Source organism: Diabrotica virgifera, chromosome 6, assembly GCF_917563875.1.
Source record: "Diabrotica virgifera virgifera chromosome 6, PGI_DIABVI_V3a".
Taxonomy (NCBI): Eukaryota; Metazoa; Arthropoda; class Insecta; order Coleoptera; family Chrysomelidae; genus Diabrotica; species Diabrotica virgifera.
Window position 1 is genome coordinate 104,629,198 of NC_065448.1, and position 26,848 is coordinate 104,656,045.

A 26,848-nucleotide genomic window follows, 5' to 3' on the forward strand; every position below is an offset into this window, starting at 1 on the left:
AGCATAAATTTTGGAATTTACGAAAATTCTGGACGGAAAAAATCATACCTAAACGTCGGGTTTTTGAGGAGGGTTTGCTGAAAATGTTAAACTTCGTATACACTGCTTCATTGATAACTCCCGCATTGATAACTGTAGAGCAGACATCGAGGGGTGAGAAATCTGAGACAATATAATCGATTATGGTAGATGTAGTTTTTGTAATCCTTGTAGGAGAATTAACGCTCATTGAGAGATCATACGATTCAAATATGTTGGCCAGGAACACTTGGGTAGCACAAGCAGCAGCATAATTAATGTTAAAGTCACCGCATAAAATTTTTCTGCTTTTATGAGGCAGGTCATCTAACAAATTTAGCATTTAAACACAACTCCTTCGTCATTATATCAAATACAATTACAAATGAGGTGTCGAATGAAAGCTTATAACCCAAGGATGGTATTAAAGGTGAGACATTTTACTTCGGACTTCCGGTTTTAGAGTTACAACCCGAAGTACTGTTTTAAAGTTGCTGAAATAGTACAAGCTATATATTATTCAAAGCGCCTTAGCAAGACGAAAACAAATCCTTACATACTTTTAGAGAATAACTATAAAGGATTTTAGAGGGTGGTATAAATGAAACAACATATTAAGTTCATATACTCATACTATTTTTTATTATCTTCTGTTATTAAAAAGGCATTTTTAAAATATACATACATAGGTAACGAATAAAATATTGCATTTTCGGTCGGTCTTTTATAGATACAGATGTAGGTAAATTTATATTTTATTGTATATTATACACATTTACTTTTTGAGGACAATTAGTTATCTGAAAAGAAGCAATAAGCAATTAAAATATATTTTCTTAATACCCTATATCTAGTATGTATTGTTAATGACCGTTACAAATGGAACTGAGACGTATTTTTTAAATATGTATATTCAACAAAACAGTCACAACCAACAAGGATTACTAAAATTTTACTGGTATCATCGTAGTATATTCCCGTTAAGTAGGCTTACCATCAATTATGAAACTCCTACCCGGGATAATAAATAATGGTGGATAGGGTGAAGTAGAAAAAACATGCTTAAGCTGGTGCCAAAACTTTTTATTAATAGCGTAGGCTCAAAATTTCAGACCAATGCTTTTAAATGTATTAATTTTGTCGAATCCTGAGAAAACTAATAAGTATTTTTGAAAAATTTAATCACAGAATGAAAGATTATATTATTACCGAGGGCAGAAAGTCCCTGAAAACTTCTATAATGTTTATTTTAATAAGTTACAGGGGTGAAAAAGAAGAGAAAATTTAGTGTGATTTTTAATATCAAATTAATATCTCACCCAAAAGTTTTGTTTATTCTAAGAGACTTTCGGCCTTCGGTAATAATTTAATATTTCGCCTTCGGTAATAATTTAATATTTCATTCTGCATTTAAAATTTTCAAAAAAATTTATTAAATAGTTTTTTCAGTATTCGAAGAAAATAAATGGATTTAAAAAGCATTGTCCCGAAATTTTGCGCATACTCTCTTAATTAAACATCTATTTTTTGTACCATTCGTACTTTTCACTTATAGGTTATGACTTGTACTTCTTTTAATAAACTTTATTTCTTCATAAAAAGCATTGCATGTCACATTAAAATTTAATTTGTACGGTAAACTCCAATATGCGACCCCTATCGTCCGACCCGTCAATAAGTGCCACTCTAAAAAACGGACGTACCTGGTATATTCAAAATATATTCCACCATTTTTAAAAGTTTATACTTTTTTTTTAAATTTCAAGACGCCTGTAGTTGAAATAGTTGCTATTGGTAAAATTATCTTGTACAAATTTTTTTAAATATTTTTCGTCACTATTTGAGCCTTCCGCCAGCCCCCTCAAAAAACAAAAAAAATTAAATCAACAAATGAATTTCCCTGTGTTATGAAATGATGCAATATGGTTCTCTTATTACCTAAAAAAAATATTTTTAATTTTTAGATATATTTAGGCCCCCCGCCAGCCCTTAAAGCTTGTTACGCACGGGGAGCTATACTATAATATAATAGTATAATATATCATATCGCTCTCATAGTAATGAGTGAGGCTGCATACATGGAACAAATGCTTCCCTGTGTGAAGGCTCACTCATTACTATAGTCAGCGATATGATATACTATGTATAATATAAATGTGCATTATACTATAGCTCCCCGTACGTGACAAGTTTTGGATAAAAACAATAAAGTACTTTTCCACTTTGGAGCAGCTCTTTGCTTATTTTGTGGTTTAAAATATACAAAATAGCCTAGAACTCATCGCGGGGAGGTAGCTGCCATCGAGTTCCATCCCTGCCCACCCATCCACACAACCATATGAGCAACTTTTAATTTCCTACTTCATAGTCTGATTTGCTATTAAACTTTGGCATGTTGCTTCTAGATGCTATAGTTATACGTATCCAACCATCCCTATTAGTAAACTCACATACGGCCAAAAATGCCTTTGTCACTAATTTGACATCTCTTTGACCAGCCTGTGTATGGCAGGATAACTTCCATAAATCTCCTTCTGGATAGCTACCAGTTTTAATAAATTCTTGAATGTCTTCATCAGTCAGATTTTTCATCATTAGCGGCTCCGATTATCTGCACTCTTGCCAATTTATTCAATCTATCTAGGATTCCGCTTCAGAATTATTGAACTTGGGATTTTCCAATTTTCTCGCAGTGTAATTTAAATTTATAAGATTTTATTGCGCTTTCGATCTGCACTTTAATATCCTTTTGTATCCCAATTTTCTTATATGACTACGTGAGTCAAAGATCATCGTTAGTAAAATATTTTCAGGATGGCCATAAAAGCCATTTCGTTGGATCACAGTGTCAACTACAGCTTTTAGTTCGTCACTTAAATATCTGGAATATTCAATTAGCTTCCAAAGGTGAAGAGTTCCAAATGTACTCACTGGTACAGTTTTTATTAAAAACCAAACCTTAGCATATACTAGCAGAATATATTCTGTTAAAATTTTTAAACTAGGCGGCGGATTCTTTACTGCAATGTAAGCCCTCAAGATAAGATTCGCCGTAGTTAGCCATCTTCCATGAAATAATTTGCCAGGAGGGTTATTCGCTAAATTATTTGGACAGTTTTCGGAAGATATGGCAGTGCACATCTGGTATAAACATTTTTGGTTGCTGCTTAGTCCTTTTAAATTTACCTCAGGCAACTCAACTTTGAATTTTTCGTAGCACACAACAGGTAATCGCTCATAAGTTTTAATAAGTTTGCCGATAGAACACGAGAATGAGAGAGGTCCTGTGGTATTTGCGTCCAGCTATCTAACCAAATGTCGAAGTGGCAATTCGTTTGTATGTAGTTGACATATTTTCCGTTGCAAGGGTCGTTTATGACGTACTCGCAATTCCATAAAATGTATTACACCACCGTGGGGCCCAGTTTTAACGACAGTACCACCGCAGCCAACAGCAGTCAACTCGCTAATTGACACCTGATTTTCTGTTAAATAGTTAAAAATCGTTGCTGCTATGGTCTTTGCAGTACCATTTTGAGGTGTTACGTGTCCTATATAGTCGCTACCAGGTTCCTTCAATAACACTTTATGTTCTTCGACAGTGGTTTTTCTAGATGACGATTCTCCCTGATCTTGAATGTGAAGGGTTTGATTTTTGCGACCATCAAAATAGAGAGCTTGCAGACTAGCATCATCCTTTATGTTTTTTTTTTTGTAAATCAAGTCGTTGCCTTTTTCTTTGTCGATCTAATTTAGAATTGTCTATTATATAGACTTGTCATTTTTGGATATCAATCCAATATCTTCAAGAACTGCACTAGCGATCATTGCTCCTTGTCTACTCGATAATTCAGTTCGGTCTATTACAGTCAAAGGTAGGCGCTGTAGGCGTAGAGTACTTAGGGGTATTAGGGATCCTTCTGGACCTGGACAAATTTACCTGGCGGTGAGGTTTAAGGTTGTTAAAATTAATCAAGTATTTTTTAAAGTGCATTTGAAGCTATTTTTAGTCATTTGAAGCATCAGGTTTCATTGATGTAAGAATTTAATTTTTAATTTTTTTAGGGGTCGGGCGGTGGGGCTAAATATTAAAATAAAAAAATAAAAATTTCACTATTTATTCTAGACCATTTGGCAACTTTCTTCACTACAGGCAAAAAAAAACTAGAGAACCGACCCACCCTCATGTGTATTTCGTGAAAATATTTAAATAATTGAACCCATTAATTTGTCAACATACTCAATTTGCATCGTCGCGCGTCGGTCGTCGAATTTCATTCTATTTAATACTTGATGCTATAAAAGTACTAATCAGTGATACCTCGTCAAAAAGGTTATCGGTATCACTCGGTATTAATCTTTTGTCGATTGTCCTAACCGTGTATTGTGTTTATTTAAAAGGTTATTCAATTCTCTGTTCAGTAATATTAACATCAGAAAATAGAGCAAATTGTTTATTTGACAAATAAATATTGTTTTTCGCTTAAATTCAATATTCAACCTACCAAGAGGAAGATGGGTGGCAGCTTGAACATTGAAGTTTAGCGAAAAGCAATGTTTATTTATCAAAAACATTCTTTTCTGTTTTGTGGCAGCAATAGAATGTATTTAAACTAGTAAAAAAAGATTACACTACATGTAACTCAAAATGTAAATTTGTACAAGTTGGAACAAATTTTATATCAAAGTTTAGGTGGGTACAAAAGATATTTTCAAGAAAGTATCCAAATCATTTACATTTTAATGAGGGTTTTAGGATTTTTTTCTGCAAAGCTATAAATCAAAGCGGATAAAAATCAAATTTGCAAAAAAATATTATTTGCGTTTTAAATAAGTACTACAAATTATTTTGTTTTATAGGAAAAGTTGCGCTATGATATCAATATTAAGTGAAAAAAAATTGGTTAAACAATATTTAATAATGTATGAGATATTTAATTTGTTTATTAAATATTACTATATTTTCAATTGAAAAAACGCGGTTTTTGCCAAAATAATATAAATCTATTTAAGGCTTCATTACTTTTATTTTAGTATATTTTCAACAAATGTACTGATAAATTCAATTTTTAATTTAACTCCCCTCTAAAATGCCATTTGAAAATTTTTATAATTTGTTTATAAATTGTTTTTTTAATAACGTCGCGGGGATTAAACATTTTGAAACCCCATTTCGATAATCGGATTCCTGAGAATTTTTCACTAATTAACAAATTTTTTTGTCGTTATTTCTTCTTTTTTTTCCCATACAGTAAAAACATAATTTTACTTATACATTTTTTTTTTTTTTTTTGGTTTTTATGGCATTGACTTGGGTGTCATTTAGCCAGTCACAACTTTTTTTTTTGTTTTCTGTTCATACAAAAGGAAGGCAATGAGGTCCTTAGAGTTCCATAGCAAACTCTTCTACAGCTCTCTACTCAGTTCAAAAGCTGGCCGCTATGGACTGTCCAAGTTGCTCACCACATTTTCCATTATGTATCTTCTTCTTCTTCTTCTTCTTTTTTCATATGTACATAATATACCAAATTATCAGGATTAACAAGTTTAGAGATTAATTTTAGTTTCACAGATAAATTTCATTAAACAATCATATATATTCTTGCTGTTCAGAGACAATAGATAGGATACATTGAAAGGTGGAAAAACATTACATTTTATTAAATCTTGGATTAAATTATATGTGCATGGAATATATTTTGCGCACTCAAAGAAAGTATGATTTAAGTCACCAACCCTCTGACATTCTGTACAAAGATTTGAATCAAAAACTTTAATTCTTGCTAGATGTAGAGGGAAACATGCATGCCCAAACTTCATTCTAATTAATGTTGTTATATATCTTCGAGGTACTACGTAATTTTTAAACCAATATATATTTGGAACAGAAGGTTGAATCAGTGAATACTGAGATTTGGATTGTTTACAAAGATCTCGCCATGATTGACTCCACTGATTTTTAACTCGATGCTTAATAGTGTTAACTAAGTCAGATATGCAAAACTTACGATTATGTGAAGTACCATATTCAATGGCTTTTTTAGCCAACCTATCAACATATTCATTATGCGTTAGTCCTATATGAGCCTTAACCCATAAAAAGTTCACTCTTCTTTTATTTTTATGAATTTCAAAAAGGATTTTCTTAATTAGTAGGATATAAATATTTGAATTGTTATTGGGAAAATCTATAGTTTGAATAGCAAGAAGAACAGAAAGGGAATCGGAAATAATTGTTGCAGATATATCTTCTGATTCTTTAAAATATTGCAGGGCCTCATAAATTGCTATGGCTTCAGCACTGAAGATAGAAAAATCATGGCCTAACTTAAATATTTTTTCTGTTTTAGTAGCAGGTATGAAAAAGGCACATCCAGTGCCAACTAACGTCTTAGATGCATCTGTATATATATTTATAGAATCTGGCCAATTATCTAAGAAAGTTCTTAAGATGTTAGAGCTAATATTACTGTTTTCATGGTAACTTGGTTTTACTAATTTAACTGTATGTAAAAAAGAACGAAAATCTTCGAGTCCAAAACTATCAATCATGTTATAATCACAGTCAAAATTTAACAGATCTCGAAAAGCCTCGCAAAGGGGAGGAGAGTTCTTTAGCTTCCAGTATTTATTAGTTAAATCCGCTACATTCAGCTTGTTAATATTTTGGTAAAGACCGATATTTAGGTAACGAATTTTCATTAAAAATTTCTGGCTGAGATATTTCCTTCTATAATTGAGTGGAATTTCTAAAGCTTCTACATGTAAAGCTTTATTTGGGGTTGATTTCATAGCTCCCAAACAGATACGGAGTCCTAAGTTTTGTACAACGTCTACTTTGTTTAAAATATGTTTAGAAGCTGAGCCATATAGAATACTACCATAATCAATTATAGATCTAATATATGATCGATAGAAAAGCAAGGAAGTTTCAACATCAGCTCCCCACCAGATCCTTGAAACTGATTTAAGAAAATTTAGACCCTTATTACATCGATTTATCATAAAGTTAATATGTAATTTCCAAGTCAATTTACGATCCAAAATCATTCCCAAATACTTAATGGAAGAAGCAAATGCATAGTCGTAGCCATTAAGTTTGAAATTCTCTATTTTTGGGATATTATGTCGAGTGAAAATACAGACAGTAGATTTATTTTGAGCTATTTCGAATCCGTTTTGATTGAACCATAAATTAACACAACATTGAATTTGTCCTAAGGTTTGAACCGAGTTATCATAAGTTTTGGCCTGTGAATACAGGAGAAAATCATCAGCATATTGTATTATTTGAAATTTAAAAATGTCAGTAGGGACTTTATGCAAATCCGCAGTATACATATTAAACAAAAGGGGACTCAATACTGATCCCTGTGGTAGTCCTAAATTATTATATCTAGGGCCTATCAGTTTATTATAATTAGTTCTTAGATATATCTTTCTGCAGGAATAAAAATTATAAAGAGCTTCAGCCAACTGAGGCGATATATGAAAATGTTTTATCAATTTTTCCCTTAAAATGTCAAGACTGACATTGTCATATGCACTTTCAATGTCTAAGCATATAGTAGGTAAATAGGTGTTGTTGGAAAATGTGTTTTGAATATCTGTTACTAGTGTAGAAAGTGCGTCTAAAGTACCATATCCTTTTTTATAACCAAACTGAAAATCTGGAAGAAGTTTATTTTTTTCTACCCACCATTCCAACCTGTGTTTTATCATTCGTTCTAGAGTTTTCAACATACAGGACATAAGAGAAATCGGTCTATATGACTGAGCCAAATTTGAGTTTTTACCTGGTTTTAATATTGGTAAAACAATTACATCGTGAAATTGATCAATAACTGATTTATTGCTGATTACACAATTAAAAATATCTAACATTAGAAGTTTGGCAATTTTAGGGAGATGTTGAATCATTGGATATTTAATATTATCAAATCCTGGACTCGTGTTTTTTCGATTTTTTAGAACATATTCTAGTTCTGTAATATTAAAAGGTTCTAGTAAAAAATGGCTTTGCTTTTCTGGAATATAATTATGAGTATTAGGTGGTTTAACAGATGGCGGAGCAATTTTATCAAAGATTTCATCCTCTAAGGTGTTATCCAAATTGTATGCATTTGGAATTGATTTTCTATTTAGTTTTCTGGCTTGCTTCCACAACGTTGTAGTTGGAGTATTTTTGTTTAGAGAAGACACAAAATCTTTCCAACTCTTTTTAGCTATCAATTTTAGATTCTTCTTAGTTTTAGCCATGCTAGCTTGACACTTTATATAATTATTAAAATTAGCATTTTTTTTATATTCTGTCAGTGCTTCTTGCCTTTCTTTAATAATTGTATCACATTCTGTATTCCACCAAGGTGGGGAACAACGAATTTTATTTTTAAAAGTTTTATATTGCGGGATTGAAATGTGCGCAGCATGATTCATACTATCTATTAGAAAGCAATATTTATCAGATGTACTGTCCATTTCGTAAACACTATTAAAAAAATTTTCAACTGAGGTTGTGTATAGAGTCCAATTGGCTTTTCTAATGTTCCACTTACTTCTGGGTATAAACTCTTCAGTTGTAGTACTATCTAATATTTCCATATTAATAATAAAATGGTTAGAGCCTAGTGTGTCAGAATGTATGTACCAGTGGATTTTATTAGCTATGTCAGGAGTAACAAAAGTTACATCAATTGCTGAACTATTTTGATCTGGTCGAGTAAGAACAGTAGGCTCGCCATTATTTATTACGATAAGGTTGAAATCATCTGCAGTATTAATAAGCTGTGTTCCAACTGTGTCATTGTAACTAGATCCCCAAATAGTATGGTGAGCATTAAAATCTCCTCCTATAATTGCTGAATTTTTAACTTGCGAGAAGATGTTTGTCCAATCATTTATTGAACTTTTACTTTTAGGTGGTCTATATATAGATAAAATATTCAGATCCTTTGTTTTATATTTAATTGTTACACCACAAACTTCTATTTCCGTGTTAAAATTAGAGTTTAAATTTAATTCACTAAAAGTAATTGAATTGTGGATGAGAATAGCTACACCACCGAAGCCATCATTTCTGTCTTTTCTAACCAAATTATAATTTTTAAAATGATAACTAATATCTTTTTTGAACCATGTTTCACTAATTAGGAGGATGTCTATACTTTTATTATTTAAATAATGCATTAAACTACCTTTGTTTGATATAGCAGATCTGGAATTCCACTGACTTATTTTTAAATTATGTTGTATTGACATTATGAATTAATTATGAACTGTTCTACTTCTTTAATAATTATTTTGTTTTCTAAGGTTTTTATGTCTTCTACTGTATGAATATTTTTTAAAAAGTTTATTATAAATGTTGCTACAGATTTAGCTAGTTCAGTTTTATTTTCGATATTATTATTCGGTGTATAAGAATAAGTTGGCAAAGGTTGAGACGGTCCAAAAGTGAAGGGGAACATCGGTTTATGAGATGTTGATTCTAAAATAGGTGAATTTGCTTTTCTTTTCTTTCCTGAGTGTTCATTTTAATTATTTATATTAGAGTTTGATTGAGTCAAAAATTGAGATCTATTAATTTCTACAGTTGGCCGAGTCGGACCAAGATTTTTATCATTATTATTAATTGGTAGGGATGGAAATTCTTTTTCATTATTATTTAAACAAGAGAAAGAGTTGGGACTGATGAGTGCCGAAAAGGAGTTTTCACATATTAATCTAGCTTCCACAAAAGTAGTTTTTTGTTCTATCATAATATTCTTAATTTTCTTTTGTTTTTCATAAAATGGACATTTTTTTGATATTGTCACATGTTCGTTATTTTTGCAATATATACAAAACACACTTTTTTCGCAATGATGGTCTTTATTTTTAATTTCACCGCACTGTATACATAGTTCCTGTGTACTTCGGCATTGCCCTGAAACATGCCCAAATTTTAAACACTTATAACATTGAACAACTCGGCCAAAAAACTGTTCAACAGAAAAATATACTCTATTAAAGGCAACATAATTCGGTAAAATATTGCCTTCAAAAGTTATAATTATAGTTTTTTTGTCCACATATTCAATTTTATCTTCTTTTTTACCCTACGCTTAGTCCTATATATACTCAAAACATTAGAAGGAGTTTCGATGTTATCCATGAGATATTTCACATCATATCTAGTGTCAACGTCTTTCACCACACCTTTTATTTCTAGTAAATGACTAGGAATATATGCTTTCAAATTTTGTTCTTTAAGTGAGCTGTTATTGACGAGGTTATTTGCCTCTAACCGAGAAGTAAGCAAAACTTTTACACGGTTCCTACCTATACTTTTAATTTCTCGAACATTCGTTAACTTTAATTTTTTTAAAATAAGGTGCCCAATCGTCATTGCATGTAATTTTCCCAAATTAAGATCATCACCAATCCTTTCAATGTAAACCCAAATATTATCAAGATTATACTTATCTGAAAGCAAATTGAATTGTTTAATCTTCGGTCTCGCATTTTGTCCATCATCTTGCATATTCAATTCCATTTTACTAATAATATCACCATTATCCGCAGTCACTCGCGTCACAAGAGACGTCCCTGACTCACTTTTATCCCCCATTTAGGGGGAAATAAGTTTTAAACCACTATATACTGAAATGTTTTTGTTTATAAACACTAAATTAATTATTAACCACTACTTTATCTTCCAAAAAACACCAAAACTTTTATCTTTTACAGGAGCAGATCAAAATATCAACATCAACTTTGACAGTTATTTTGACAATACTTATACATGTTGTTTCATTAAAAATGTACAATCTCTGAGTTGTAAATTCTAGACCTCAAAATATTATGATTTAAGCAAAATCACTTAAATAAAATGTGGCTCCTTATTGAGTTGCAGGGTGTTTTATTTAAAAATTTAAAAAAATATTTTGGCTCAGTATTTAAAAAAAAAAGTGTAGGCACTATACACCCAAATGTGGTAACTACACGTTTCCATCTATTACGAGAGGCGTACGAAAGGGGACAGCAAATAATTGACCCTTCCCAAATTCTACGTCACTGGAGAAATTGCCATTTTAGCGCAATTTTCAGATTCTCCTCTATGTATATAACATACTCTTCACTCGTAACGATAAAATCATTAGTATTCGATATATTTGAAGTTAAACGTGTAATTGGCACAGTTATTTTGATTAATATTTTGTGCAGCTTAATTTTTAATTTCAAGTATCTCGAAAATTTATGATTTTATCATTTAGACTGAAAAATATATTATTCATTCTTAACTGTAAAATCATTAGTTTTCGAGATATTTAAAACTAAAAATTAAGCGGCACAATACACTAATCAAAATAACTGTGCCGTTACATGTTTAACTTCAAATATCTCGAAAACTAATGACTGTATCGTTGCGAGTGAGGAAAATAATATTTACATATAGTATTGGAGAATCTAAAAATTGTGCTAAAATGGCAATTTCACCAGTGACGTAGAATTTGGGAAGGGTCAACCATTTACTTTCCCCTGTCGTACGCCTCTGGTAATTGCCGGAAACGTGTATTTAACATAATTTCATAGTGTGTATTTTAGTACTTACACTTTCTACTAAGTATGAAAAGGATACGTCGAATAGTTTTAAAATACTGAGCAAAAATATTTTTTAAATTAAATTTTTAAATAAAACACCCTGTAACTCAATAAGGAGCCGTATTTTATTTAAGTGATTTTAGTTAAATCTTAATATTTTGAGGTCTAGAATTTACAACTAGGAGATTGGACATTTTTAATGAAACAACATGTCATAAGCAAAACTATGTTTTTACTATAAGGAAAGAAGAAGAAGAAATAACGACAAAAAAATTTGTCAATTAGTGAAAAATTCTCAGGAATCCGATTATCGAAACGGGATTTCAAAATGTGTAACCCCACGACGCGCGACGTTATTAAAAAAACAATTTATAAACAAATTAGAACAATGTTCAAATGCCATTTTATTCCCAAAAATATTCTATTTCGGATTTTTTGCACAATCTTACTCAAAAAGGACTCCTTTTAACAAATTTGCATGTTGCCAGGACCAAAAGGTGGTCAAAAATTTTTTAAACGTTTTTTTTTGTTTTTCTCCTAGAATTATTTTTTTTGCATGGAACAAAGTTTTTTTTAGGTTTTTTGGATCATTCCAAACAGAAAAGGTCTTTAGTGATTTTTCTCTAAAAATGATAGTTTTTGACATATAAGCGATTAAAAATTGAAAAATTGCGAAATCGGCCATTTTTAACGCTCAAAAACTATGTGAAAAACTGAAAATTTGAATGTTGCCAAGGTAGGTAGATATTCTTTAAACATCGATTGATGAAATCCCGAAGAGTTTTTTGCAATATAATATTCAAAACTCCTTTGTTTTTAATTTCTAATCACGCGTGCGCGACACTGTTTTCCACCGTTGTATGTGTATACAGTATGGTGCAAATGAAAGGAATAAATTCGTTATTTCGTAAACCGGCTACCTACTTTAAGAAAATAACCCGAAACAGGTCGATTTTTATTTTTAAGTTATGATATTGTGGCATGTATGGTATACTAGTGACGTCATCCGTCTGGGCGTGATGACGTAATCGATTATTTTTTTAAATCAGAATAGGGGTCGTGCGGTTGCTCATTTGAAAGGTTCTTCAATTCTCTATTCAGTAATGTAAACATTTACATAATTATATATACAGGTTGTCCAAAAAATTTTTATTAAATTAAATTATTTGACAAAAAAGAATTAGAAGGACACCCTGTATAAATAATTATATAAGTGTTTATATTACTAAATAGAGAATTGAAGAACCTTTCAAATGAGCTAGCACACGACCTCTATTCTCCTTTAAAAAAATCATCGATTACGTCATCACGGCCAGATGGATGACGTCACTAGTATATCATATATGCCATAATATCATAACTTAAAAATACAAATCGACCTGTTTCGGGATTTTTCCTTAAAGTCGTCGGTTTACGAAATAACGAATTTATTCCTTTTATTTGCACCATACTGTCGGTGGAAAATAGTGTCGCGCACGCTTGATTATCAATTAAAAAACAAAGGAGTTTTGAGTATTGTATTGCAAAAAACTCTTCGAGATTTAATGAAACGATGTTTAAAGAATATCTACTTACTTTGGCAACATTCAAATTTTAACTTTTTCACATAGTTTTTGAGGGTTAAAAATGGCCGATTTCGCAATTTTTCAATTTTTAATCGCTTATATGTCAAAAACTATCATTTTTAGAGAAAAGTCACTAAAGACCTTTTCTGTTTGGAATGATCCAAAAAATCTAAAAAAACTTTGTTCCATGCAAAAAAAAATAATTTTAGGAAAAAAACAAAAAAAAATCGTTTAAAAAATTTTTACCTTTTGGTCCTCGCAACATGCAAATTTGTTAAAAGGAGTCCTTTTTGAGTAAGATTGTGCAAAAAATCCGAATTAGAATATTTTTCCTAGCGGATGCGCAGTGGCATTCTGGACTAATTGGAGTTAAATTGAAAATTGAATTTATCAGTACATTTGTTAAAAATCTACATAAAAATAAAAGTAATGAGACCTTACACAGATTTATTATCTTTTGGCAACAACCACGTTTCTGCAATTGAAAATATAGTAACATTTAATAAACAAATTAAATATCTCATAAATTATTAAATACTTTTTAACCATTTTTACTTTATCGTACTATATACGTAGTATAGTATAATAGATAAAGTTATAGGATCGTGCAAAAAAAATTTTTTCAGATTTCACTTTTTTTCGACGTTTTGAGTCCCCCTGAGTCTAAAAAGCAAATAAAAAAAACATGTCGGAAGTATGTACGTACGTACGTACGTACGTATGTACGTACGTATGTCGCCACCGCCCAACAAAAACTACTGGACCGATTTTGATGAAATTCGGTATGAGTAAGTTTAAGTTAATTTTGTCGAGAAACTAAGCTTTTAAAAAAAATCTCTCAAAGGGGGGCCGAAATAGGGGGGTTATTTAGGGCCCATTTTTGCAAATTTTGACAGAAATAAATGAAATTCAACTCAAAGTAAGCTCATCGATAGGTAAATAAAAGTACGGAATTTGACATTTCCAAATTCAAAATGGCGGCCAACATGGCCGACCGCCCCCCCCCCGACACATTTCCCTATCTATCTAAAAAGTTTTTGAAGATAAGTTTAATTTGAAAAAGTCGTTATATAGCCTAAAGATGGGGCTATAAGAAAGATGTTATCGTTTTTCAGAAAAAGTTACGGGTTGCCTATATTTAAGGGGTCAAATTTTGACATAAATTTGAACTAGATTTTCTCAAAAATGGCTCCAAGGAATTTTTTTATTTTTTGATATATTTTTGATATCCTATCAGTAAATTGAATGACATTAGTCATATATCTTAACTCCCCATAGGAGGGGAGTTATGAATTTTTTATAAAAAAATATTCGAGTGCCCGTAACTTCCTTCTTAATAGAAACTAAAATCTGAAATTTTGCAGACATATATGGTATTTTATTATCTATTATCACAATAAATTTTACCAAAAACGTGGCTTCCGGTTGAACCGGAAATGAATAAAAAATCTTAATTTTTTTGATACGCCCTGTATATTTTAACACATTTTGAAAGAATGCAAAATTACCTTTCCAATGACATAAAATTTATTGCTGTAGCTCAAAAACTAGAAAAGTTACGGTAAATAGAAATTTTGCTATAATCTTATGTGTGTCCTCTCTCACGCGTTCATAGCAGAGCATTATTGTAGAGCAGTCAATGAGGGTATTTGGCTCCGAATTCCATCCTACTACATTGATGTACTTGATATTTTCACAGTAAGTAGGGAATAGCTCAAGAAACAAAATCTACCCTATATACTATGGCGCTTTTATCTTGGGGCGGTTCCCACTTCTTCAAGGGGGTGGAAAATTTGTTGGTCAAAATAAGCACGGAAGTGGCTGAAGAACCTATTTCTAAGCAAAAACTGGTCTATACTTTTTTTTGAGAACTCAATACTTTTTGAGTTATGCGTAGTTGAAAATTGGCCATTTTCATTGAAAAATGACACCTTTTCGGACGGATTTTTTGTGAATACCTTAAAAACTATGCATCGAACTAAAAACTCTATATAAAACATTTTTTAGATTATAAATAATAAAGAGATTCGTTCCTTCGTAAATGTTCTATTTATAATACAAAAAGAGATATGGTAGGTGAAAATAGTTTGTTTTTTGGTGCATGCTCAAATTGGTGTATTCAACTTGAAATAACAGAGGAACGGTAGGTTTTAGGTGTATAATGCTACCAACACCTTTTGTAGTGTTTGAAAAGGCCTTTAAAACGAGCACCGTTAAATGTCGGTTACTTACAAACTAAGCGAGATATGGTGCAAAAAATATAATGACTAATGTACTTTAAGGAGAAATGAAAAGTATATACATTTAACTCCCCATCCACCATAATTTAAATGCATTGTTTTTCTTCTCAATACCTTTTAATATAGTGTTATTTCTACTTTCAAAAAGTTAAACGGGTTTAAAATGAATGGTTTTTTTAAAAAATGTGATCAAATTATAGAATGAATTTTTAAATTTTCTTAAAAATCTTCCTTTTTCTCCATGTAATTCGAAAATAAAAATATTTCACCCCTGAGAAGTGGTGGGAACTTCCCCCATGATAAAAGCGCCATAGTATATAGGATAGACTTTGAATTAGGAGATTGGGCTACTCCCAAAATTTCATTAAAATCCATGCAGTAGGATAGAATTTGGAGATAATATCTTGTTCTTAATCTCGCGCATTGACTGGCGTAATCGAAATAGAATGAAATGCAAATATTGTAAACTATTAATTTCTCAGAAAAATGAACTAATTTGAAATGAAAGTATGACTATAATATTCTATTGATTTATGCAATAATCTACACATCTATAGTGTGTCCCCGAAATATGGCATCGAACATTTTCTCAAATGTAGGAATTAATGATGCGTAGAACCATAAAATACTTTTAAGTACAGTAGGTGTTTCTAAAATATCAAAATAACGAGTAACTTTGTTATTTTTATAGAATGCCAATATCTAGTACCATAACGATAATAGATCGGCACGATAAAGTTCTCGGGCGGCCCTTCCGTCCAGCGTTTTTTTTGCTTAATACTAAAAACATATAGCGCACTAATAATAATAATAGCGCAACCTTCCCTATTAAATATAATAATTTATAGTGCCTATTTAAAACGCAAAAAATAATTTTTTGCAAATTTGATATTTAAATTTTATATAGGTATAATTATTTAAACAAATAGGGGGTCAAATCGAATTTTGTAAGTTTGTAACCTGCACGGAATTACATTTTGATTTTTTTTCATTTTATTAGGCTAATTTTGAATTAAATAAATTACATACATTCTTCTTTCTGTGTCAATTAATTTAATTAATATATTTTTTTCTTGGACACTATGTATAAATAATTATGTTAATTTTTATATTACTAAATAAAGAATTGAATAACCTTTTAAATGAGCTAGCAGACAACCCCTATTCCCTATTTAAAAATAAGGGGTGGGGGAAGTGGAAGGGAGGGGGTTGACAAATGACAAATGTATGTACCGTAAAAATGTGTCCCCCTTAGATCAGAAATCGACCTGTTTCGTCATTTCCTTAAAATCCAATAAATACTGCCAAATATCGAGGTGGACTGTTTTCTTTGGCCCACTTTGTATCTATTCCCAGATATCTAAACCTTGCTTCCTGCTGTATTATTTTCCCATCAATTTCGATTTTACATCGTAGTGGGTATTTAGATGTTGTCATATATTTGGTTTTTTCTGCTGATATTATTATATTTTATTTCTTGACTGTTGTATTGAAGATGTGTGTTAATCTTTGGAGATCGTCTTATGTCTCGGCGATTAATGCGGCGTCGTCTACATAACATAATATTTGGATTTCTTTGTTCCCATTCTATAATCATGACCTTTACGTGCTGCTTCTATTATTTCGTCCATTATTATATTAAAGAGCAGTGGGCTTAACTAGTTACCTTGTCTGACTCCGCTTTGTACTGGTATAAACTGTGTTAGATTTCCATTTTTATGTTTGCCTGTATTCGATTATGGAAGTAGATGTTTTCGATGGTTTGTATAATAGTGATAGTTATGTTTCTTCTATACAGTAAGTGTAAGACGTCTCCGACTTGGATGCGATCGAAAGCCTTTGTCAGGTCTATAAAACATAGATTTGCTGGTTTATTGTACTCGATGGCCTTTTCTGTGATTTGTCTCAGTGCAAATACGGCGTCTACGCAGGATCTTACGGATCTGAATCCTTGTTGTTCATCTGATAAAGTTGTTAGTTTATTGATTTTGTTGGATAGGACTTTTGTAGTTAGCTTAAGTGCGGTGTTCAGTAGATTTATACCTCTATAATTGTTGGGGTCTTCTTGGTCTCCTTTCTTGAACATTGGTATGATTATGCTGTTTCTCCATGCGTCTGGCATCTTGCAGTGCAATATTAATTTTTGCATATAAGTTTTGTCATCTCTAGGGTTATACTTTCTCCTCCGTATTTTAGAAGCTCGTTGGTTATTCCGTCTGGTCCTGGCGACTTTCTATTTTTGAGTGAATTTATGACTATCTCTACTTCTTGAAAACTGATTTCTATTTCGTGTCTTAATTCAAGTACGTTATTGTGTCGATTATTATTTTACTTTCACTTAAACGGTTCCGTCAAGTATCTTTCCCATTCGTTTGCTGGTATGTTATTGTATTCCTTCAATTCTGCCATTTCTTTCCGTTGGTTTCTTATGAATCTCCATATTTATTTTTGTATAGGTACCGTAGGAGTCGCTTTCTCTCTTTTTTGTAAACCGTTCCCAGTGTTCACTTTTTGTTCTTCTTATCAAGTGCTTTGTTTCATTTCGTATTCTTCTATAGCTGTCTCTGGATCTTGGAGTATTTGATATTTTATACTTCATGTAGGCCTCTCATTTCTCTTTACATTTCCCTTTTATTTCTTTTTAGAACCATGATGTATTGTTGCTGTTCCTTTTGCTGAGTATGACTTTACGTTTTCCTAAAGCTTCTGTCGCTGTCTCTTCAATTTTGTTTTTAATTTTCACCCAGCTAGCGTTTATATCATCGATGTCGTCTATTTGTTTCAGCTGTATCTTCTGTGCTAGCCTCCTTTGGTACATTTCTCTTGTAGAGTCGTTCCACAGTGATTCTACATTGAATTTTTCCTCGGTAATTTCCTGTAGAAAATGTTTTGGTGTTATTTTTATTCTTATTTTTGCTAGGACTAGTTTGTGTTCACTCCCTGCGTCTGCTGAGTTTAAAGTTAAAGTTTCCACAACTCAATGAACGAAATGCATCGTCGGTAAAAATCAGTTACTTCTGTTCTATTAATCAATTTCCGGGCCAAATTTTCTCAATATTAAGTGGCGTTTAATAAAGGCGTTTTGCGCCATTTGGTACAAAATTGTTATCCATACGTTCTTGAAGATTAGATTTCAATCTTCTTACCTCCAAAATAATATCGGTTATTACGCTTGCTTCACTTTTTCTATGAATATCACCGTCTTGCTCAAATTATTGAATTGTCCATGCACAAACCAAAAATATAATTCACCCATCTCACTTTTAAAGAAATTACACCACATTGCACCTGGACAGTTTTTTGGGAAAGGAAGTATGATTTCTTTGAAGTCTAAGTCTTTCGAACATATTTAGAATTTTTTCAATCGCAGGCAACAGAGAAAGAAATCGGGTACTTCCATGTTGGACTATATACACACCCAAAGTTATATGAAATCACCTGGTATTTCTTATTATTTCGTGCTAATTTAAAAAAACGCACACACGAAGTCAAACAATATTTATTTTAAAGCAATCTAGTAACAAATACATAACAATTAAATAAAACAATAAAGTATTTAACAAGCAAATTAAAATTAGTTGTTTTAAAGTCAATAGCATAAAAAATTTCAATGTAAAACGAATAATGTTTAAATTGTTTTTATTTTTTTTTTGGTAGTCAGTATTATCACCTCGAGTCCTAATGCAAGCTTCAGTTTGTGTGGGCACGCTCCTAATCAAATTATCAACATTTTGTTGTGGTAGCTTGTTCCATCCTTCAAGAGCAGCTAGTACTAGCCGTAAGGTGTTTTGTGGATTATTCTGGCGAGCTCTAATTTTTCTTTTAGGCAAATATCACACATTCTCTATAGGTTTAAGCTCGGTGAGCAAGCAGGCCACTCCAAACAAGGGATAACTTCTGTTCAATGATGCCTCTAGTCACTCTAATGGTATGTAGAGGTCCATTATCATGCAATAAAATTAAATTTTCTCCTGTTACACCTCTCCAGAGCCTAACTACAGGTTATCAACATACCTATGAGCAGTTAAAGTTGATTGGATTAAATTTAAAGGAGGTTTTTTACGGATCAAAATTCCTCTCCAAAACATTACACTTCCTCTTGTATATTTGTGAACAGATCTGACAGTTTTCCTTCTTGCTTGTCTTTCTCGACCTCTAAGTACACAATTTCGTGGATCATCTGATTTTACACAAATCCTGACTTTTTCTGAAAATAGCACATTTTGTCAATTCCCAATGTTCCAGTTTTGGTGGTGAAGACACCAATTTAGGCGATCAATCTTGTGCTTCCTTGATAACTCGAGACATAACTGTCTCCTGCTGTATATTTCTTGGCAGGAACTCGTCTTCTTATCGTTTCAACTGAGAGAGTTACACCTGTAGCTTCCAAAAGCTGCCTTTGGAGCTGCAGGTGAGAAATGGTTGGGCGTCTTAAAGCTGAATGGAAAATTAAACGATCGTGGCGAGCCGTTATTACTTTTTGGCGACTTTCCCTTGCTTTATTTTTGAGCTTTCCTAGTCCTGTTACCTAGCATAGGTTTTGGACAGAACGCCCTGTGTTACGCCTAACTCTACAGCTATGTCCCTCTGAGAACATTACTTGCTCCACAAGACCAATAATATTTCCCCGTTGTAAGTTCTGTAAGCCCATATGACACATATTTTCGTTTTTGGACGCAAAAGTTAGTTTATTTATTTTCGTTCAATTTGCAGCTCAAGCAAATATTCTATACCGTACCGAGCTGTACTATCTGATTGTCTTATAGATTTGTTTATTTTCAATTAAAACCTTTATTCTTCACAACAATAACAATTTTTTTAAGAAATAAATATTACTTTGAAATACATGGTGATTCCATATAAGTTTGGTTGTGTGTATATATATTTAACATCTAAACATTCACAGAATTACTTGAACTAAATTTATAGTTTGTGGTTTGTACAAGCGGGACAAACCGGCCAGGATGCCAGGATATAGGACCGACGTCTAAAACCGGGACAATCCCAGTTAAACCGGAACGTATGGCAAGCCTACTAAATAGTTAAGTAGATACTTTATTTCACAATAACTTGCATCAAGTAACGGTCGAATCCATCAATTAGATACTTTATTAATTTCACGACAAAATAGTTTCAAAACAATGAAAAGTTTTGTACTCACATATAATACTATTGACCAAGAATGCACTACTCACCTTCTATGATGACCTCAGCTATAGCACCTCCGGTACCAGCTGGATTGGTAGCCATGCACCAATATACACCGGCATGTTCGGATTGGATATTGTTGAACTTAATGTATCCTTTATTGGTGTAAACTGAACTAGGCATGTCACGTTTCCAAGCTTTCCATCCGATTTCCATAGGTTGAGCGCCAGTCGCGCTGCAGTTGATATTAAGATTCTGGCCTAGATGGACTAGTACTCGCCTAGGCGTAGTCAAGGTGACTTCTGGAGGACCTATAAAGAAAGCAGAATTAACACAATTAAAGCTTATATACAACGTAAAGATTCGAATGATGTAATAGGTATCTAAATTATTGTTAAATGTGCTAAATTAATTTGAAATGAACTGCAGTTTCAAAAGAGTGTAATTTAGTAATTGTATTTGCAAGAGGGCCTCTTTGTTTGTCTCTTCTCCTTCATTCATTCCAGGTTTTGGATTAGTTAGTAATTCTGTTTGTGTACTTTTTTCTTTTGTTCCATACTCTTTTATTCATCTTTAAGTCTTCATTTCAAGTCTTTCACATTGTTATCTCTTGTAACAGTACCAAAGCTATTTGAAATTTCAATCCAGTTTACATTTGTAACACTTTCGTTACACCCTATATGTCATATTCGTTAAGACCGCGTTTTGCGTGGAATTGGATCTGTGATTTCTTTCCGTTCTCACGAGCGTCGGGTGTAGGATTTGTTCCTACGCAAAATGTGACGTAATTGTTTTTAAGTGTATCAGCGGTGTTTGCCGAGAGGCTCACCGCCAAAGGCATCAGAGTCATAGATCTTTCAGTAAATTGTTTTTACCGACAGACAGTCCGAGTTTTATTTATTTTTGAGCCGAATGTTGATATAATAAATTCCAAAGTAGAGATCAAGTCTTCGAGTGCTTCTGAGTGTGTTTATATAATCCAACAAGTGTTCTTTTTGATGATGCATATGAGAACGGGCCATAACCGTGAATACGTCCAAGTCAGCGTTCTTGTTGTGAGAAAAGTAGGTGGAACGAAATGTTGAGATCTGCTTGTTTGTTTTTTTGGTGATTGGTCGAGCTGTTTTGGAATGCGTTAGAGGACTCAACCCAGTGCGTAATTTGCAACTTTTTATTGGTTAGGATTTGATTAATTGAATGTTTTGAATCGGTAATTGGTCGTTTGATTGTCGATGGGAAAGATCGTGTGATGATTCTAGAGAGGGCGTTTTGGTTGAGGAATCTGGTAGAGGTTAGATTTGGAGGAGAGTAGAGTCAGTTATGTAAGGTCCGTCTTCAAGTTCAGTTCTGTTAGGTCCGTCATCAAGTTTAGTTTTGTTAGGTCCGTCTTCAAGTTCAGTTCTGTTATAGTCGTCATGAAGTGAAGTTCCAGCTTAGTGAAAGTAAAATGTAGTTACAAGTTCTTCGGCCGGCTAATAGTTAAATCAGCCCGGCGATGCATTTCGCGACAACAAAACTCCGGCAATTTTCGCTGTTGTTAGGCGATTGTCGATAATTGTTTACCACTTTTGTTACCATATTTCTTTACATGCAAGCAGAAGTTAAAAAGTTTCCTTTTGATGTTACTAGTTCAACACCCCAGTTAAAGCCTAAAGTTTGCTTGTACTTTTTGATTCCGTTAATGAACTAGATAACAAATATTTTTTAATATTTTTGTTCGAGTAAGTGCTAATTTGTTTTGACAATGCTGAATTTTTCTATAAAAGTTTTTTGATGAACTATGGAGTTTTTATGAACTATGGAGTTTTTTTTTTCATGAACTATGGATAACCTGATGTACTTTTGTTGTATCAATTTAGTGACTTTAGTGAAGTGAAATCGCACTTGGACTTAACAACCACCAAGAATAATCAGGACTGATAAACAAGGTATATTTTGTAAACTTTCTATTTTATTTATTTTTTTTTTTTTTTTGGTAATTACGATCTCTATTTGTAGACCGTAAGAGATCACAACTTTAGATTCATTTTTTTGTTTGTTTTAATAAATAATGTTTAATTTGCTAAATACAATCTTATTATTTCTCTTTTCCTTCTCTCTTGTATCGTAAGAACAATAAAGAATTGGCTGAGTATATATAGAGTAAGATAAGGTAAGTTACGTTATCAGTATTTTGTATATTTCTTATGTGACTGTTTTTGTTTTATTTTGATTTAGCTCTCTATCTTTTCTTTATTTCTATTTTTTTGTATAATTTTTGGTTCCCTTAAGGTAACCAGTGGCGCCCAATATTTTATTTTTTTATTTGACATCCTTATTTCGATTTTTCTATTTTTTTATTTCTAAGCTAATAAGAGTATACTAACAACATCCCTTAAATAACCACCCCCATATCTCTTCCGATTCTGAGCTACTGAGGCCATGGTCTTCATTATGTAGCATCCCCTTATATGACAAATCAACATCTTGTCAAAATTGTATTCCCTTTTCATGTTATACTCTTTGCGTTATTACCCAGCTTTCATACAACATTTATTAAATACAAATAAAACTAAAGATATATAATCGCTGAAATTTTGACTTAGACTTTACTAAAATGAATGATTAAGAACAGAAATAATCACATGGGGCTAAATCTGTCGAAAAAAATGAGTGATCAATGAATTAGTATCCTAAGCGCTGTAAGTATGCTTGGGCAATGGTCGCCTTGTGGAAGAGAATCATTTGCGAGGGAAGCCTGATATTTTCTCCTCAAATTTACATCTAAGTAGTCCCATATTCCAATGAGAAAGATGAATAAAGAAATGGAAATCTTAAATACTATCAACATAGAAAATCTTGGCTGTGCATCAAATAAACTTTTCAGAGCCGCCGTCTGTAACGTCCGAATCGCTATGATGATTGCCAACCTCTGTCAAGGAGATTGGGCTTGAAGAAGACGAAGTCCAATATTTATGCACAATCTGAGAAAAGAGTCGTCAAAGTATCTCAAGGTGTTCTAGTAAATTATGCACGTCTTCAGTAGAAATTAAAAATCAAATTAGACAGACATTAAGATTTCTAGCAACTGGCAACGGCTGTGAAGGTTTGAAATGTTCGTCTTATATGGGCGCAACAACCATAAATGAAATAGTTAAAGAACCTGCGATGCACTGAGTTTGAGTCTGCAAATTTATTGATGTCAAAAACTGTCAAACTAAATACTGAAATTTTAACGATTCTCCCGAAAATAATAAATTTTAACTTTTTTCGAAAGTGACTGATTTATAGTGTTACAAAATTGATCTTTTTTTAATACTGCAACCATGTTTTTTAATATACGTATAAATAAAGAAAGCAAACATACTTAGTTTTAATTTTATCGTAGGTACCTATGACTGATATAATCTTCTGAAAAAAGGGGGCGCAAAGGTCAATCTTGCACCCCGGCGCCGTGGATGCTTAAGTCGGCCCTGTGTATCATTCTTTTGCAGACTTCGTTTTACTATTTAGTTTAAAATGATAATTCAAAATAAAAAATTTAAAAAAATAGTTGTCATATTAACAAAAATATATACAAAAATATGTGTGAAATATATTTAAAAAGAAGTGCACAGTGGTCTTAAAAAAAGTACCATTACCTTTAGTGTAGGAATGCATGTAAAATGCGTTTTTGTAAAAATTTAGACTGAATAAAGTAGGTATAAACAATGTTAAAAAGAGAAATAAATATATTATTTATTATATTGACTGGGTGGTTGGTAATATTGGGAATTGTTATTCCTAAAGCTTTTGAAATATATAAAAATTATTTAGCACATTAAAAACATACCTTGGACATCTTCGGTATCATTAGGGTATTCTTTGGTATAATCATCACCATATGAAGATTGTAAAATTAAAAATATAGATAGCACAATTAGGTTTATTCTTTTTGCAACCATTTTAATTAATATATATCACGTTTAAATTATAAACAAAAAAACAGTAAATTGACTGATATGTTGGTGCTTTTATATTATGTAAAATTCAAGTAGGGGAGAAAGTGATAAACACTATTTTGATCTCGGTAATTCCATATTGGAATTTATATTTGTCGACTAATTAAGTTCCATGATGAAATAAGTAGTAATAAGTACGATAAAAATTATTTATATCTATATATTTACTCTCACCGGCACCCATTGACTTTTTGATTAAAATGTCTAAATACAGTTTGTTTTTTATTTTAATTTTTATTGATGATTAACCTGCTCTGATAGAGGTTTTTGTGGTACGTATTAGAAAGGAAATGCGTAGGAAAAACTTTGTTTTCAATAAAATTGTATCTACAAAACAAAAATGAATACAAAAAAAAGAAAATAAAACAAATTGGTAGTAGGTACATATTTAATTATCTTCAGAAACAAACTAAAAATAACAAGGAAACCTATACAAATTACTTCTCGATTTTATTAGTAACTCGTATTACCTCAACTCATATTACGGAAGAGTCTTTAGTAATATTCACATCATCATCATTCTCTTTGCCTTATCCCTATGCGGGGTCGGCTTCCCTAATTGCATTTCTCCACACAATTCTGTCTTGGGTCATATCAATGTTAATCCCCTTTACCAACATGTCCTGCCTTATCGCCTCCCCCCAGGTCTTCTTTGGTCTTCCTCTCCTACTCCTTCCAGGAATCTGCACTTCAGCTATTCTTCGTATTGGGTGATTAACGTCTCGACGTTGAACATGACCGAACCATCTTAACCTATGCTCTCTCATTTTGGCATCAATTGGTGCCACACCTAGACTTCCCCTAATATACTCATTTCTAATTTTATCCTTCTTTGTCACTCCACTCATCCATCTAAGCATTCTCATTTCCGCCACATGCATTCGTTGTTCCTCTTTCTTTTTCACTGCCCAACATTCAGTTCCGTACATCATAGCCGGTCTTATGGCTGTTTTATAGAATTTTCCCTTCAGCTTCATTGGAATTTTTCTGTCACACAACACACCACTCGCTTCTTTCCACTTCATCCATCCAGCCCTAATTCTACTGCATGCATCTCCATCTATTTCTCCATTACTCTGTAATACCGATCCTAGGTACTTAAAACTATTGCTTTTCACAATCATTTCACCATCCAAAGATACCATTTTATTTGTAGTAGCTCCATCTTTAAATGAACATTCCAAATACTCTGTTTTTGTCCTACTAAGTTTTAAACCTTTTTCCTCCAGAGCTTGTCTCCACTGTTCCAGTTTTTGTTCTAAGTCTCTTTCACTATTTCCTACTAACACGACATCATCAGCATACATTAAGCACCATGGAATGTTACCCTGTAGTTTCGCTGTTATCTGGTCCAAAACTAATGAGAATAAATACGGACTAAGCACAGAGCCTTGGTGCAACCCTACTTTCACATGAAATTTATCAGTCTCTCCCACACCTGTCCTAACACTAGTCGTTACTCCCTCATACATATCCCTCACAATCTTTACATATTCACCAGGGACTCCTTTCTTATTGAGTGCCCACCACAGAATCTCTCGAGGAACTCTATCATATGCTTTCTCAAGATCAATGAATACCATATGAGCGTTTGTTTCTTTACTCCTGTATTTTTCCATCAACTGCCTTATAATGAAAATTGCATCTGTTGTTGATCTACCCTGCATAAAGCCAAATTGATTCTCGGATATTTCGGTCTCTTCACGTATCCGTCTGTCAATTACTCTTTCCCATATTTTCATGGTGTGGCTAAGCAGTTTTATAGCCCTGTAGTTTGTACATTGTTGTATATCTCCCTTGTTTTTGTAAACAGGTACCAGTATACTGCTTCTCCATTCGTCTGGCATTTGTCCGACTTCCATAATTCTATTAAATAGACCTGCTAGCCACCTTGTTCCTGTCTCTCCCAATGCTCTCCATACTTCCCCAGGAATATCATCTGGTCCTACCGCTTTTCCTTTCTTTATTTTTTGAAGCGCTTGAGCCACTTCCTCGTTGGTTATTTTGGTGACCATTGCTGCTACTGTCTCCGTTGACTCTACAGGCTGTCTGTCAAATTCTTCATTTAATAAGCTGTCAAAGTACTTTCTCCATCTCTTTTTGACTTCCCTTTCGTGAACTAGTATTTTATTATTTTCATCTCGGATACATCTAATCTGATTAAAATCTTTTGCTTTCCTTGCTCTCTGTTTGGCTATTTTATATATCTTCGTTTCGCCTTCCCTGGTATCAAGTTGATCATATAGGTTTGAATACGCTTCTGCTTTGGCTTTTGCTACTGCTACTTTCGCTTCCTTTTTCGCCACCATATAGT

General features: G+C 32.5%; 2 protein-coding genes across 3 annotated transcripts in view; one reads left to right on the forward strand and one right to left on the reverse strand.

Moving 5' to 3' along the window:
• The window catches only part of LOC126885908 (glycerol kinase-like), a 208,334-nt gene that overhangs the window by 12,037 nt on the left and 169,449 nt on the right, over nt 1-26,848 (forward strand). The window lies entirely within an intron of this gene.
• Nucleotides 633-24,558, reverse strand: LOC114340429 (protein turtle). The gene is made up of 3 exons (XM_028291162.2): nt 24,366-24,558; nt 20,602-20,865; nt 633-818 (listed from the first exon to the last, which is right to left on the reverse strand). The coding sequence occupies exons 1-3, from the start codon at nt 24,475-24,477 to the stop codon at nt 811-813; spliced, it is 384 nt and encodes a 127-aa protein (XP_028146963.1). The 5' UTR covers nt 24,478-24,558; the 3' UTR covers nt 633-810.

Coding starts and splice junctions, on each gene's coding strand:
- LOC114340429 (XM_028291162.2), bottom strand. CDS start 24,477: ATGGTTGCAAAAAGAATAAACCTAATTGTGCTATCTATATTTTTAATT. Junction 20,866..24,365: donor TGATACCGAAGATGTCCAAG/GTATGTTTTTAA, acceptor CTTTCTTTATAG/GTCCTCCAGAAGTCACCTTG.